The following is a 16,323-nucleotide window of genomic DNA, read 5'->3' on the forward strand; positions in this document are numbered from 1 at the left end:
TTTCTCCCCGCGCGGCCCCTCTCCCGAGTTCTTCTCTCTCCGGACTCCGGGTCTTTCTCCCCGCGCGGCTCCTCTCCCGAGTTCTTCTCTCTCCGGACTCCCGGGTCTTTTTGCCCCTCGCACTGTCCCTCTCACGTGATGCTTGCAGGCGGCCTCGCTCCATCCCACCCGGGAGCAAGGATCTCTTTTGCTCTGTGCACGGAATCCACTTATCTTCTCAGTGGCTCTTGTGGGGCCTTTAATGGGCTGTGCTCAGTCACTGCACCCTGTCGGAGTGTGTATTTCTTTTATTTTGTATTCTTTTGCTTTCTGAATCTGAGGATCTGCCCTTCACTGTTGTGGGAGATCCTTAGTCACTGTTTCTTAACACTTTCTTTCCTTTCTGTTCTTCCCTCTGGGGCTCCCGTCTTCTCCCCTTTCTCTTAGCCTTCCTTTTATTGTTTGAATTGGTGTGTTTGTCTCTACTACTGATGGGTAACTTCCTCAAGTGAATTTTTTATTTTAGGACATGAATCTGTCCTCGGCTGAGATGAATCTGTGGTTTAGCCATCCACTGAGATGTTAGTTTCCGTCACTGTTTTTATTTTTAGAAATTGTATCTGATTACCTTCAATACCTGCCCGTCTGTACCCCTGGTGTCCTCCCTTTTGTGTCTTTTGTAATTTTAGACATACATATTTCAGTTAATCCCCTGTCCATCCTTCCACTGCATTTTTAGGGCCTAACTGTGCCAGTTTGTTGCAGCTCCACCTGTAGAAGTGCTTGCCGTGAGCGTCGCCCTTCCTTGTCAGGCACATCTTGGGGGCCAAGCCGGCCGGGCCCTCGGGTGAACCCTCGTCCTGGGCAGATTTCCTTTTCGCACCGGCTGGGAGCCCGTGGCTGCTGGGACTCCACAGTCCCCTTCAGTCACTTTTTATCCTGTGGGTCCCCCGCCAAACTGCTGGTCACCTGGAAGGCAGCTGTGACCTTCTGCCTGTGGCTCTGCCCAAGGCTTCTCCCTGCTGTCTTCCTGCAGTCGCTGCTGTCTCCCCGAGTGCATTCGCAGACACAGGGCCGCCCACTCCCCTTTGCGCCGTGTTTGTCCGGACAGGCTTAGCTGGAGACCTAAGAACTCAGTGCCTGCGATGGATAAATAACTCTGGGATTAACTCTCAAATATTATGTTAATAACACACAGAATTAACAGGGTGAGGTTATAGTTCACAAAATGGCAAGCAGACGATAAACAGGTTTTCAGATAAGGTATGTAAGATTCTTTTTCTGCAGTGTTGAAGTCAAAGCAGATGTCTGAGCTCAAAAAAGTCAGCAGTCCTAGATTGAGGAATTAGTGACATATGTCTAAGGAAGCCTCCAGAACCGTCCGGGGGAACCCTCCTGCTGCGCTCTCACCAGCGTCCTTTCCTGTAGGTGAGCATCTGCCTGGAGTGTAACAGCAGCAAACTGCGGGGGCTGAAGCGGAAGTGGATCCGCTGCTCAGCCCAGGCGACGGTCTTGCATCTAAAGAAGTTCATCGCCAAAAAACTCAACCTTTCGTCCTTTAACGAGGTAACAGTTGATCCCTAAATAGAAACCATAACAAGTCCTCTCTGGTTTGTAAAAGTGACACTTCTAAGATTCTTTGCTTAGTTTTGTTTTGTTTTGAACAACTTTGGAGATTTTAACCAGAAAAAAATCAGTTTTGCGTGCTCCACTGGGGAGCGGGATAGGAGACAGCCCTAAGGGTTGTAGGATGCCCAGAGACAGGGAACGTGGAAGGCTACTGTGAGTGGAAGCGAGAACTAGGGCGGGGATGATGAGATTGTTTTAAAATAGGATAAAGGTTTTCCTCAAAAGGAGAAATTCTGTGCTTTAATTTCACAAGGGGAGACATGGGCGGAGGCAGAGAGGGAGGACCCTTCCAGGCTGTGGTGTGTAAAGAGACGAAGGAGTCCCGGCATGAGGCGGCCTTGGCAGCGGGCTCACCATGAACATGCCAGTGTGGGTCCCTGTGAGCCCCCAAGGCAGTGACGCCATGGAGATGCAGGGTCCAGCTCTGCATGGAGAGAGAAGGCGCTGGCGGCTGTGGGCAGGAGCATAGGTCTGAGGTGTGGTTTTTGAAAATCGCTCAGGCTGTGCAGAAACGGACACAGGAGAGGCCAGCACCAGGAGTTCCAGGAGAGGAGGACTCTGGTGGGGGCAGTCAGGGTGGAGAAGTGGACAGACTTGAGATGCTCTCTGGAGCAGCAGTGGGCTCAGTGGTGGCCCCAGAAGATAAGCCACATCCTCACCCCCAGAGCCTGCAAATGGGACTTTATTTGGAAAAGGATCTTTGTAGATATAATTAAGTAAAGGATTTTGGGATGAAATAATTCTGGAATATCTGGGTGGAGCCTAAATCCCATGACACAAGTGAGGCGGAGAAAGACTCGAGACAGGAGGCCCTGGTGAGGACACAGCAGAGGACGGATTGGAGGCTGGAGGGAGGCAGCCTCAAGGCGAGCCAGGGAGCCCCTGGCCACCAGCAGCTGGAAGTCAGGGCAGGCTCCCCCGCTGTGGTCCGAAGGCATCCCCCAGATTCATATGTTGGAAATTCCATCCCCAGTGGGGCAGTGCTGGGAGTTAGGGCCTAGAGGAGGCACGCAGGCCGAGGGCCCTGCCCCATGCATGGATTCACGCTGCTGTGAAAGGACTGGCCAGCATGGGTTCTCACTTCTGATCTTCCCCAACGTGAGGACGCAGCAGAAGGCCTTCACAGGTGGCAACTTGGTGACCTTGAACGTCCCAGCTCCCAGAAATGTGCTGAAATCAATTTGTTCTTCATAAATCGCCCAGTGTGTGGCGTTCTGTGGCAGCAGCACGGAATGGACTGTGCTTCTCCCCTGGAGCCTGCAGAGGGAGTGTGGCTCTTACGGACTCTGGAACTGAGTACATTTCTATTGTTTGAAGACACCACCTCGTGATGATTTCCATGGCAGCCGCAGGAGACTAATTCAGAGAAAGCCACAATAAGTTGCTGATGTATTTGGGTGGTGATGCAGAGAAAAGGAAGGGGTCAGGAATGACTGCAGGCCTGGGGCTGCTCGGTTTGGGGTGGGGGATGGCGTCTCGGGACAGGCTGGCGTAGCTGCTGTGGTGACACAGAGCAGAGGCTGTGTCAGGTCGTGGGGGGCCAATGCCAGCCTTGAGTGTCCCACAGGTTGGCCGGGGATACGGACAGCACACCGGGGTTGGGGAGACTCAGCAAGCACGGGCTGCCTGGAGATCATGGAGAAACCAAGTCAGGACACGGGGGGAAGGGAGAGGAGAAAATGGGGCAAGGCTTTTTGCTAAGTTTCTATCGTTTTGTTTGCTTTTCTGTGTAGCGAAACAGAAAAGATGGATGGTAGCTGGGGATGGAGCAGGCCGAGGAAGTCCTTGGATTTTCATGTGGAGGTGTAGTGGGAAGCTGCCGGGCAGTGGGGCTGCAGGGGGTGGGGAAGAGGTCGGCCATTTCCCAGTGCAGGGCTGGTTCCTCCAGGGAAGAGTGTGAGGTTTTCACTGCTGCTGCGGTGACCGTGCTTCTCAGAGCCCCCCAACCCAGCCACTCAGGCAGATGGGGCTGCTTCACGTCTTCCCCAGGGAGGAATCTGAAGAACCGTCGACATTATCAGGGAAATGCAAGTAAAACTGTGTGGCACCACGTGCACCCCGTAGAAGGGCCATAATCCCAAGCACTGACAACACATTCGGGAAACGCCTGGAGCGCAGGTTCATTCCTGTGGGAAGCAGAACCTGCAGTCCCTGCGGAGAACAGCTTGGCAGCTGCTGACAACACAAAACACACTTCTGGCAAACCACCCAGCAGCCATGCCCCCTGTCATTTACCCACTGGAAATCTTCTGCCCACACAAAAACCTGCACCCGGATGTTGATAGCAGCTTTCTTCATAATTACCAAAATCTGGAAGCGACTGAGATGCCCTTCAGTAGATGAGTGGAAAAATAAACTGTGGTGCATCCATACTGGACTAGTATCCAGTACTGAAAAGAAATAAGCAGTCGGGCCAAGAGCAGGCACGGGGGAGAAAAATCAAGTCCCTGTTACTAAGTAGAGAAGCTCCTCTGAAAAGGCTGCAGGCCGTGTGACTCCAGCTCTGCAGCATGACGCACTGGAAAAGGCAGAACCATCCAGAGGCTGCAGGGGCTTGGGGAGGGTGGTAGGAGCAGGAGGGCACAGGGCTCCTGGGCGGCGATGCTGCTGTTTGTTTGTCCACCTGTGGCTGTACCACCAGGGCGACCTGACATCAGCTCTGGACTCGGGTTCCTGGGTGGTGACTAATGTGCCCCCATGCAGGGTGTTGGTGGGGGTGGGGGGCCAAGGGGGACGGGAACTCCTTGTACCTTCCTCTCAATTTTGCTGTAAACCTTAAATTGTTCTTTTTAAAAAGTCTGTTTAATTTTTTTAAAAGACTGGGGAGCCCAGTGCATTTTTCCACTATGGTGAGAGGGAGGGACAGCCTGGACCGGAGGTAGGGCCTGTGGGGAGAGGGTGCCCCTGGAGGCTGCAGCCGTGGGAGGGGGCTGGTGTGGACCAGGCCTGGGTGGGATGGGGAGGGAAATGCTTCGGCCCTGTGGGCCTCTCAGGCGCCTGTGCCACCTGGGGAACCAGGGTGCCTGATTCCGGAGCTGTCAGGGCTGCTCATGGGGCTTCAAACCACCTCTTCCCATTTCTCAGTACAGCAGGTGTGGTAGATGGGGTGTAATGGGGCCTGTCAAGAGAAAAAGGGTTCAGGGCAGCTGCAGGCCAGATAAGGGCGGGATGGGAGCCCACCACTGCAAGGAGCTTGTGCCTGTGCCTGCACCCCCTGCAGAAACGTCATCCCCCTAACTGGCACGGGCCTGCCCTGTAATATCTTATATATTGCACTGGATTTCCGTTTAGCTGTGAGGTAGGGACCACACCTCATCTCTAGGCTGTGAGGTAGGGATGGAGGAATACATGAACCACATCCTGTCTCTAGGCGGTAAGGTAGGGACGGAGGAATACGTGAACCAGCCCCACCCCCTCCACCCCCCAACCCCGTGTCTAGGCACGTTCTCGCATGATTGGGGAGGGGCTGCAGATTTCATACCAGCATCAAGGTGGCCATGTCAGCGTGGGTTGAGTACCTCCCCACTGCTAATCAAACCTCCTTATCCCCCAGCTGGACATTTTATGCAACGAGGAGATCCTGGGCAAGGACCACACGCTCAAGTTCGTGGTTGTCACGAGGTGGAGATTCAAGGTGAGACACGTGATTTGGTTTTCAGAGTCTGCTCTGAATGGCAGTGACTTTGCTGTGTATCTCTTATCTAAAATCTTAAATGACTCCGGCTAGGTGCAGTGGCTCATGCCTGTAATCCCAGCACTTTGGGAGGCTAAGGCAGGTGGATCACAAGGTCAGGAGATCAAGAACATCCTGGCTAACACAGTGAAACCCCATCTGTACTAAAAATACAAAAAATTAGCCGGGCGTAGTGGTGGGCGCCTGTAGTCCCAGCTACTCAGGAGGCTGAGGCAGGAGAATGGTGTGAACCCGGGAGGCGGAGCTTGCAGTGAGCCGACATCGCGCCACTGCACTCCAGCCTGGGGGACAGAGCGAGACTCCGTCTCAAAAAAAAAAAAAAAAAAAGTGATGACTCAACTACAGAGATTGTTGTGAAACACAGTTCTGGTCTTTCTGAAATCATCAACCCCAGAGCCAGCTTGGAAGGTGCCAGCTGAGCTCCAAGGGGCACAGGCCCTGGTGGGAAAGTGCTGAGGCCATGAGCACCATGAGCAGACGGTCCCCTGGGGCCTTTGGGCCCCTCTCAAGCAGGAAACCAATGGTGGAACCCTCCCACCTCAGCTGGTGCTGCTGCCTGGGGAGAGGAGGAGGAGCCAAGGCCGGCCTGGGGCTGGGCCAGAGGGTTTGAGAGAGAAGGCAGGGGAGTGGCGGCCAGGGCCACATCAGGTACAGGTGGCCACCACGGTGTGCACAGTGGTCACTGGGTCACCTGGGGCCAGGGGAGAGGGCACATGTCTTCCCAGCCCGTCTTCCCCCGGCAACTTGACGTTGCTCAGAACAGAAGGGTCTCTGTGCAGCCCCGCGTGTGGACTCTGTCTCACGGGATGCGATTCCTCAGCACCCTTCCCAATGAAGTAGGTCCGTCTCCTCGCCTCCACCCCTGCTAAGCAGGCACTGTGTGTTCTTGTGTCTTCCAGAAGGCGCCACTCCTGCTGCACTACAGACCCAAGATGGACTTGCTGTGAATGGCGCCACACAGCGCCCACAGACTGGGCCTTCGCACCCTTGGGTGCTCCCGGCCGCCGCGCTTAAGAACGTTGCCTCTGGGTGTCATGTGGACCAGACTTCTGAATAGAGAATATTTATAACTTTTGTATGAGAGAGAATTCACACTCAACAAGACACTACCAGCACCACGTTTACAGAGGATGAAAACACTTCACAGTCTCCCAGAGCTGATCGTCCTCTCCCCCGTCCCACCCCATGCTTCAGCCTTGCAGGGAGAGTGATGCTCCAGGCAACACGGTTCTGAGTCATCTTCTGACACGAGCTCCCTCTGCTTGCTTTCCAGGTCTTGAAAATCTGAATTCACTTCAGTTTAGTTTATGAATTAGGTTTTATGATAAGCCTCAAGTGTAGTTGGACTTTTATTGAATCCTTCCTAAGTTATTGAAAAAATGTCTTTTCATGGTGAATGACAATATTTATGTTGCCTTTAGCTTCTTGAAGATTTAGAAGTTATATAAAAAATTAATTTAAAAGCAAACCAAAAGAGGTTTCCATTAACATTATGATTTAACCATTGTATTTAATTTCCCACCTTATGAAACACAACAGCAGCTCCCTGACTGGTTCGCCTTTCATTATGTGAGGTCGGCACTTGGACTCACTCAACTGTCGCTCGCCTGGGGCCGACACACCCAGCCCTGGAAACGGGGTCCCAGACGCCACGTTGCGATTTCTGACACACTCAGCAGGTAGACCAGAGGCCGTGTGACCAGCTCAGTGCTGGTTTACAGAACATTTCTTACTTTTAAAAATTACTTGTTCCCCCAAATTGTTGAGTGCCGCCATTTGGTTTCCTACGTTTTCTTTCCCCGTTTTGATTTTGCTGAAGGGAGAGGCAGTGGTGGTTGGGATCAGAGCTCTCCTGGCGTCCGTGGGGAGGATTTGCTGGTGGTGGCTTCGGGCTCATGCCCAGACGCACTCACTGCCCCCTCTGTCCAAGGCCTACCCTTCCCCTTCGCTGGTGGGAGGAGCTCATGTGCTCCTTGGCCTCTTACTGGAAGGGCGTTTTTCAGAGCTGCAGGGACAGGGTGAGCAGCTGAAGGGCTCAGAGGGAAGGCAGCCCCTGCTCTGCAGAAGCTGCATTTCAGCTGAAGCTGTGTTTCAGCCTCAGTTGGTTGCACCGTTAGCCCCTCTCCTCCCGGATGGTCATGTTTTTGTCACAGAGAATAAACTGCCACACACACACATTTTTTTTCCTTTAAAACAGTAACTTGGAAGTGTGGAAAGGCCAGGAGGAGGAGCAAGGGCTGTTTTCTGGAGCGGTTGAGGTGTTGTCCTGCAGTTGTCATTGTCTTCTCCACCGGGCTGTTCTCATTTATTTCCTGTGGAACTGAATCCCTCTTCCCTCCACTCCTTGGGAGCCCAGGTGATCCCTGGCCACCATTCAGGCTTTCCAAGAAGCCAACCACCTTGGAGGTTTTTTTTCTTGAATTTCGCTGTTTTCTTCTGCTTCCTTTAGATAAAAAGCAGCTCAAGAGACCTCATCTTAGGGATGAGGAAAACATGCATATTAATTCCATCTGAGTGACTGTCAGCGTAAGGCCTTTTAAAACAAAAGCAAGTTCTTTGTTAGGAATTGGTCAAAATTCACCTCTTTCTTTAAGCCCATCAACTCCCAGGACGGTTTGAGTTACTCAGTTACCTAAGCTTGCTATTCATCCAAATCATTTTCTAGAGTCACTGTATAAGGGTCTATGAGTAGCTGTGTATGAATAAATATTACCTGTCTACCTCAAAATATACATACTGCTGAAGCATTCTGTACAACCGTGTGTTATCACAATGCAGTTTTAAGTGTAACGTTAGAACTTAGGCATTTTCCTGTGTGGCAGAATAAGAAAGGATTAAACAGTTACAAGCCTCCAAATTCAAATAAAATTAAATCACAGTTCAGATTAAACTGAATATCATTGTAATAATCTCATAATATATATTTGTAACTTTGTAGCTATCTTTGAAATCACTTGACTTTGCTATGGTGCTAAGCTGATGTATTTAAATACACAGAGAGACGGGTGAGTGGAGCCCGTGTTGATGTCTCCGGCTGGTGGTGACCCTGCTTTTGTAACCGCGTTAACCTGACAAAACCTCAGCAGCAGAAGTCCCTATTTTTCTAGGAGTTCATCGTGCAGACAGTCTTCACTACAGGACTCGGCCCTGGGGCCTCTGCCTCTCGTCTGACCTTGCAGCCTTAGTCGTTAGAGGCTGGAGCGCAATGGCCCCGCCGTCTGTGGAGCCTCTGGGCGGCCTTCTTTCCTTTCTGTCAACCTCTCATTTCACAGAAAAAGGCTGAATTTCATTTTTTCCAGCATGAAAGCCAGGATCGGTTAACGGTTGGATTCTATTAAGTTTTTTTTTTTTAAACAGATGGAGTTACTGTGAAGAAGTTTTCACAACTATTTATGCTGGTAAAACAAATGCTGTTAAATCACCTTATGCGTCGTTTTCAACAGCAGTGGGGCTAATTACCCGGAATACGGTCTCACCGATGCAGTTTTCATGGAAATAGAAAATTCAAATAGAATATATAATATTGAATTTAAGATTTGGGGGGTTAAAAAAGAAAACTTAACTTTATAAAATTATTTATTCTATTTTAAGCCTTCTATCATATTTTCCCATCCAATTGTTTGGTTTCAGTGGTCCAGCTTTATTTACAGGCATATAAAATGAAATTGTGAGATGTTTTGCAAGCTTCTTTTTACTTTGAGTAGCTTTTAATTTGTATGTTTTTGTTTTATGTGGATGAAGAGCATTTTTTATGCTTTTGTGCAATAGGTTCCAACATGCATTTATTAGACATCTGTTTAAATGGTAATGTAGCATTTATTCTGCTAAACTGAAAGGGAACATAGATGGAATTCCAAAATATGTACATTCAGCTGTTTGGTTTTTCCTTTTTCATTGTTATTATTGTGAGAATGCTGTTATTGGGGTTGTGTGTGAGTGCCTGTCAGCCAGTGATGCCTCGGGCCGCGCTGTGGGGCCACCTCGGTCCTGCCTGGGTCCTGGTGCCTTGGACCCCACGTGCTTGTGGCCAGGCCGCCCCGGGGCGGGGCCACGTGGCCTCAGACCACCAGAGCAGGGCTGCCCTGGCCCAAGCACTGCAGCTGCCTGCACCCCCGGGCTTCGCAGCCTTGCTTGTTTTCTCTGAACGGCAACAGAACGGCGTTCACAGCGATTCAAAGGGTGGCATTGGGTTGGACGTTCTGGGTACGAGCCAACCTATTCCCACATTGTACGTGAATGTTTAATGTGCTCTCAAAACATGGAAAATAAGTTTAGTGCACATAGCTAAATCACAAAACATCCAATTTCTCTGTTTCCTCAGGAAGTCATTACTGCGCCACCACATCACGTGACCTTAACATGATCAATGTATTTCTCTGCCTTGACATTTAAACACATAAATTGAGATAGATTAGAAAATCATTCAAATGATACCATAATCTGTACAAATATTGTGTCCCCTGCCAGGCAGGGGACAGGGTGCGGGCAATGGCCATGTGGCCAAGGCCCCACAAGAACGCGCCGAGGTCTCCCTCACCCTCCAGGTGTCCTTCGCACCCAACAGTGCGTCTGAGGAACGAACTGCAGTTTGAGCGTCCCGAGATGTGCGTAGCCTCGTGTAAATGTCCACTCCCATGGCTTAATTGCCTATCAGACGCATTTTCCCAGACGAAAGCAATGTTGGGTTAGGGGAAGACAGTGCAGCCACCCAGCCTTTACCAGCAGCGTACGGCAGACGAAGGCAGTCGAGGTGTGGAGGTGATCACGAAGATACATGTGTTTGACTGTTTAATTTGAAAGTTTACATTTTTTATGCTTTGTGTTGGTGTGTAATTTTTGTACTCTTAGTGGCTAGTTTTTGTCAAATCTTTTTTGGAATATTGCTTAAATGTTTTGATTTTATGATAGTGAAGCTTGTATTCAGTGTTTTGCCAATTAATATTATATGCTTGTAATAAAAGCAAAAGAAAAGCTTAAGTGAAAGTGTTTCTGGCTGGAAATGTATTACATAAATCATTTGTACGAGCATGAGAGATAACTTGCTCATGGGATGAGTAATGCTGTGGGTATTGGACAGACCACTCAGGCAGCCTGGCCGCACACACACTGGCCACACACGCACGCATGCTACATATGTGTGCGCTCCGACCACATGCCTGCACGTATGTCCACACACCAGCCCACGGCTCCCTTCCTCACCCCAGCCCTCCCCACTCCCAGGTTAACCAATGTCTCGATTTGCTCCAGGCAGCATTTGTAAACTGTCACCCTGGTTGCAAACCCTCATTTAAATTGGTCCAGCATTTGCTACCAGAGTTTGGGCCACAAACTTTGTAAAGCTCATTCAGTTTGTCTCCTTGCGTAAAGAGGTTGCTGCAGTTTGGAGCTGGTTATGCCAAGGAAAATACGGCTAAAAAAGAACTTACTGATTCCCATAGGTGTGTCAACTGACAAATGAATGTTCCATTTCCCTACAACAATTTGCTGCCCCTCCCCAAAAAAAGCACTATGGCCAAATTTCAGTTTTTAAAGGTTAAGTAATATACAACAATTTTGAAACTCTAAGAGAACTAGAATTGGAAGGAAAGGAGAATATGGCCAAAATTATATTCTCACAACCAAAAGCAGTAAACTTTTTAAAAATAGGTTCGGTCTTAGACTTAACTGACTTAGGCTGGGCATAGTGGCTCACACCTGTAATTCTAGCACCGTAGGAGGCCAAGGCAGGCTGATCACCTGAGGTCGGGAGTTTGAGACCAGCCTGGCTAACATGGTGAAATCCCGTCTCTACTAAAAAATATAAAAATTAGCCAGGTGTGGTGGCAGGGGCCTGTAGTCCCAGCTACTCAGGAGGCTGAGGCAGGAGAATCGCTGGAACACAAGAGGCAGAGGTTGCAGTGAGCCAAGATCATGCCACTGTACTCCAGCGTTAGCTACAGAGCAAGACTCCATCTCAATTAAAAAAAAAAAAAAAAAGGAAAAAAAAGGACTTGGCCGGGTGCAGTGGTTCATGCCTGTAATCCCAGCACTTTGGAGGCTGAGGCGGGTGGATCACAAGGTCAAGAGATCGAAACCATCCTGGCCAGCATGGTGAAACCCCATCTCTACTAAAAATATGAAAATTAGCCAGGCCTGATGGCGCACACCTGTAGTCCCAGCTACTCGGGAGGCTGAGGCAGGAGAATCACTTGAACCCGGGAGGCAGAGGTTGCAGTGAGCCGAGATCGCACCACTGCACTCCAGCCTGGGCGACAGAGCAAGACTCCATCTCAAAAAAAAAAAAAAAAGACTTCACTGACTCAAAGTGTATTTTACTTATTTTTGGCCAGTCCATCTGTCCATCTTAGAAATGTCAAGATATTGGCTGAAACCACAAGCAGACACTGATGTCAGCGTCAACCGCAGGGAGCAGGGGAAACACAAGTCCTCAAAATTGGGTCCACCCACTTTGGGGACTGGGCCATGAAGCCCAGTGATGGCAGCCACGGGAGCCTGAGGTCTGAGAGCTTCAAGCTCCATCTAAGCACAGTGGGTGGGGGCCCTCCACCAGGATCCCGGAAACAAGCTCTGGAAGTTGGTTCCTGTGGGTTCTGCAGCAGCTCAGGGCTGCAGGGACCTCGACGCTCTCACAGCAGAGCCAGGCCGAGGCCTCTCTGCTCGCTGGTGGTTTTGTTTCTCCCATGCAGTTGTGTGTGCATAAGGCAAAAATCCTGTGTTAGTCATGTGTGTTAGTACACCTGTGACTGGGTGAAGGCCAGTGTCCCCTGAAAGGCAGCAGAGGAACAGAAAAACAAAGGGGTTTGCTGTGATGAGACCCGCACTGTCTGCGTTCAGGAAGCCAGGGCCTTCTGCTGCTAGAGGCCCCTGAGGCCCACAATATCCACCCAAAGTAGATGATGTCCATATGGCTTCTAGTTTTTAAGGATAAAACTCCCTTGAGACGCACTGAGTCCCTCTTGAGGGGCTGTGGAGGCCCGAGCCTGCATTGGTCGGGACGCCTTTGTGCTGACGGTGCTCTGCAGTAGCTGCACTGAACGGCCCCTTTAATAGAAGATAGAATTGTCTTACTGTCTTCCACTTACAGAGATGCAACTGTGCTTACATAAATCAGCACAGAGTCCTAAATCCATAAATAAGCAGAGTCCTTTCTCTTACCCACGTTACTCCTCAGTCAAGGAAAGTACACAAAGCACATTTGTTTCATTTTTTTGGTGGCTTATGCTCCAATTGTGAGGAAGGAGATGCTCCCCTGGGCCCACCTTTCCCACCCCAGAGTGTCTGTCCACGCCAATTCCTGGGGAGGGCGTGGCCTGCTCAAGGGATGACACTCTTGTCGCAGTTGGACAAACAACCATTTGACCACTACGTTAATTCCTATGTTTTTTCTTTTTTTTTGGTTTGGAGACAGAGTCTCACTGTGTCACCCAGGCTGGAGGGCAGTGGTGTGATCTCGGCTCACTGCAACCTCTGCCTCCTGGGTTCAAGCGATTCTCCCGCCTCAGCCTCCCAAGTAACTGGATTACAGGCGCCCGCCACCACACCAGGCTAACTTTTGTTTTTAGTAGAGACGGGGTTTCACCACGTTGGCCGGGCTGGTTTCTAACTCCTAACCTCTGGTGATCCGCCCGCCTCGGCCTCCCAAAGTGCTGGGATTACAGGCGCGAGCCAGCACGCCCAGCCGAAGGTTGCTTTTTTAAAGCATTTTTAGTCAAAGTCTTTTGAAAGATGAAAGGGTCACAGTAGTCCTGCTGTGAAAAAGCATGAAGGTGCCCTGGGTCAGGGGAGCAGCCGATTTCCCTGAGACCCTGGGACGCACAACCAGGACCTGACCTCTTGCTGGGAGATTACCCCAAGACTTCAGTCATCACCATGCACACTGCCTTGTAGGAAGGCTGGGAACCCTCAGGTGGGGACAGCCCCCAGTCGGCCAGGGCCCCTCAGAGGTTGAGGGGGCAGGGTCCCCCCTTACATTTCTCACCTGCAGCTGGTGCCACAACTGTGAATGTTGGGAGTTGTCCAGTCCCACAGCTTCCTCTGCCCCACAGCACAGGGCAGATTGGCCTGGGCCTCATCACCCCCATTCTCTGAGAGGAGATGTGGCTATCTCTGGCAGGCCTCCCTCTGGCTGGTAGCTTTCTCCTGGGCTGCCATCTTCTAGTAGCAGTGAGGACTCTGGTCATCTCACCTGCTTAATTCCCATACTGTGTTGTCCACAGCTCTGCTCGGGTCTGGTAGTGACAGGTGACAGCGTGCTGGCAGCCCTCGCAGCCCTCGCTGGCTCTCAGCGCCTCCTCAGCCTTGGCGCCCACTCTGGCAGTGCTTGAGGAGCACTTCAGCCCGCCGCTGCACTGTGGGAGCCCCTTTCTGGGCTCGCCAAGGCCGGAGCCGACTCCCTCAGCTTGCGGGGAGGTGTGGATGGAGGGAGAGGCGTGGGCGGGAACCGGGGCTGCACGCGGGCTTACGGGCCAGCACAAGTTCCGGGTGGGTGTGGGCTCAGTGGGCCCTTCCCTCGGGGCAGCCGGCCAGCCCTGCCGGCCCCGGGGAGTGAGGGGCTTAGCACCTGGGCCAGCAGCTGCTGTGCTCAATTTCTCACTGGGCCTTAGCTGCCTTCCTGCGGGGCAGGGCTCGGGACCTGCAGCCGGCCATTCCTGAGCCTCCCTCCACTCCGTGGGCTCCTATGCAGCCCCAGCTTCCCCAACGAGCGCTGCCCCCTGCTCCATGGTGCCCAGTCCCATCGGCCACCCAAGGGCTGAGGAGTGCGGGCGCACAGCACGCGACTGGCAAGCAGCTCCACCTGCAGCCCTGGTGCGGGATCCACTGGGTGAAGCCAGCTGGGCTGAGTCTGGTGGGGACTTGGGAGAACCTTTATGTCTAGCTAAGGGATTGTAAATACACCAATCGGCACTCTGTATCTAGCTCAAGGTTTGTAAACACACCAATCAGCATGCTGTGTCTAGCTCAAGGTTTGTGAATGCACCGACACTCTGTATCTAGCTAATCTAGTGGGGAGGTGGAGAACTTTTGTGTCTAGCTCAGGGATTGTAAACGCACCAATCAGCACCCTGTCAAAACGGACCAATCAGCTCTCTGTAAAACATACCAGTCAGCTCTCTGTAAAATGGACCAATCAACAGGATGTGGGCGGGGCCAGATAAGAGAATAAAAGCAGGCTGCCCCAGCCAGCAGTGGCAACCCGCTCCATTCCCCCACTGTGGAAGCTTTGTTCTTTCGCTCTTTGCGATAAATCTTGCTAGTGCTCACTCTTTGGGTCCAAACTGCCTTTATGCGCTGTAACACTCACCACAAAGGTCTGCAGCTTCACTCCTGAAGCCATTGAGACCACGAACCCACTGGGAAGAACGAACAACTCCAGACGCACCGCCTTAAGAGCTGTAACACTCACCGCGAAGGTCTGCAGCTTCACTCCTGAGCCAGCGAGACCACGAACCCACCAGAAGGAAGAAACTCCAAACACATCCAAACATCAGAAGGAACAAGCTCCAGACATGCCGCCTTTAAGAACTGTAACACTCACCACGAGGGCCCGCGGCTTCATTCTTGAAGTCAGTGAGACCAAGAACCCACCAATTCCGGACACAGTAGGACCCCCTTTATGGTGTGGTTTTTTCTTTTTTTGGAGACAGGATCTCACTCTGTTACCCAGGCCGGAGTGCAGTGGTGCAATCATGGCCCACTGTAACCTCGGGCTCCTGGGCTCAAGCCATACTCCCACCTCAGCCTTCAGAGTAGCTGGGACTACAGGCACCACCACGCCCAGCTAACTTTTTATTTTTGTAGAGATGGGGTTTTGCCATGTTGCCCAGGCTCGTCTCGAACTGAACTCAAGCAATCTGCCCACCTCGGTTTCCCAAAGTGCTGGGATTATGGCAGGAGCCTCCATGCCGGCCCTTTTTTGTGTGTGTGTGTGTGTGTGTGTGTCGGCCCTTTTTAGTGTGTGTGTGTGTGTGTGTGTGTGTGTCAGAGAGTACCATTCTGTCACCCAGGCTAGAATGCAGTGGAGCAATCTTGGCTCACCACCAACCTCCACCTCCCAGGCCTAAGCAATTCTCCTATCTCAGCTTCCTGAGTAGCTGGGATTACAGGCACCCACCACCACACCCAGCTAATTTTTGTATTTTTAGTAGAGATGGGTTTCACCATGTTGGCCAGGCTGACCACAAATGACACTCCTCACCACAAATGATCAGCCTGCTTCAGCCTCCCAAAGTGTTGGGATTACAGGCATGAGCCACCTCACCCAGCCTTTTTTCTTTTAATGTTGGCTTTTCTTCTGTTAGATCAGCTACAGAAGCAACTTATCCTGTGTCATTTAATCTCATCAGAATTTAACTGGGATTGCAATGAATGTACAGTTTACTTTGTGGGGCAGCTGACATCCTTCACCCACGATGTGGCATGTCTGCCAACTCACCCTCTTTTAGCGTCTTCCTCAGGCGGTCCTTACACCCTTCTCTTCCAGCTTGTTTTGTGATTCTTTCATAGGGAGGTGGAGGGTTGTGGCTCACGCTCCAATGGGTTATTGTGGAGTAGAGAAACCCACTGGATCTGGCATGGACTGAACTCCTCAGCTGGTCCTCAGGGTTCTTCAGGGGATTTTCTTGGATTTACATGCAGATGATTGTATCATCAACAAACTACTAAACCCTGTCTCCAATATTCATCTCCTTCCCTCTTTTTCGGTTCTCTCACCCTGCTGGGATGTCTGGAGAAACACTGACAGTGACAGCAAGGAGAACTGTGCTTGTCTGACTTTAATGGGAATACTTTAAATATCTTGACTTAAGCATGATTGCTGCAGGGTTTTGATAAATACCATATACCAAGTAGAGAAATTATCTTCTGTTACACCTTATTAAAAATCAGGAATGCCAGGGGCAGTGGCTCACACCTGTAATCCCAACACTTTGGGAGGCCGAGGCAGGTGGATTACCTGAGGTTGGGAGTTCGAGACCAGCTTGACCAACATGGAGACACCCCATCTCTATTTAAAAAATACAAAA

General features: G+C 51.0%; 1 protein-coding gene across 6 annotated transcripts in view; it reads left to right on the forward strand.

Moving 5' to 3' along the window:
- The window catches only part of PCGF3 (polycomb group ring finger 3), a 62,938-nt gene extending 52,659 nt beyond the window's left edge, over nucleotides 1-10,279 (forward strand). For all 6 annotated transcript variants that reach the window (XM_009239714.4, XM_054553648.1, XM_063723258.1 and 3 more), the window contains 3 exons: nucleotides 1,408-1,545; nucleotides 5,162-5,242; nucleotides 6,202-10,279. In XM_009239714.4, coding sequence (XP_009237989.2) covers nucleotides 1,408-1,545; nucleotides 5,162-5,242; nucleotides 6,202-6,249 — 267 coding nt within the window. In that variant the 3' untranslated portion in view covers nucleotides 6,250-10,279. The remainder of the gene's footprint in view (nucleotides 1-1,407; nucleotides 1,546-5,161; nucleotides 5,243-6,201) is intronic.
- Nucleotides 10,280-16,323: the final 6,044 nt, after the last annotated feature.

The sequence above is a fragment of the Pongo abelii genome, chromosome 3 (assembly GCF_028885655.2).
Source record: "Pongo abelii isolate AG06213 chromosome 3, NHGRI_mPonAbe1-v2.0_pri, whole genome shotgun sequence".
Classification (NCBI taxonomy): domain Eukaryota; kingdom Metazoa; phylum Chordata; class Mammalia; order Primates; family Hominidae; genus Pongo; species Pongo abelii.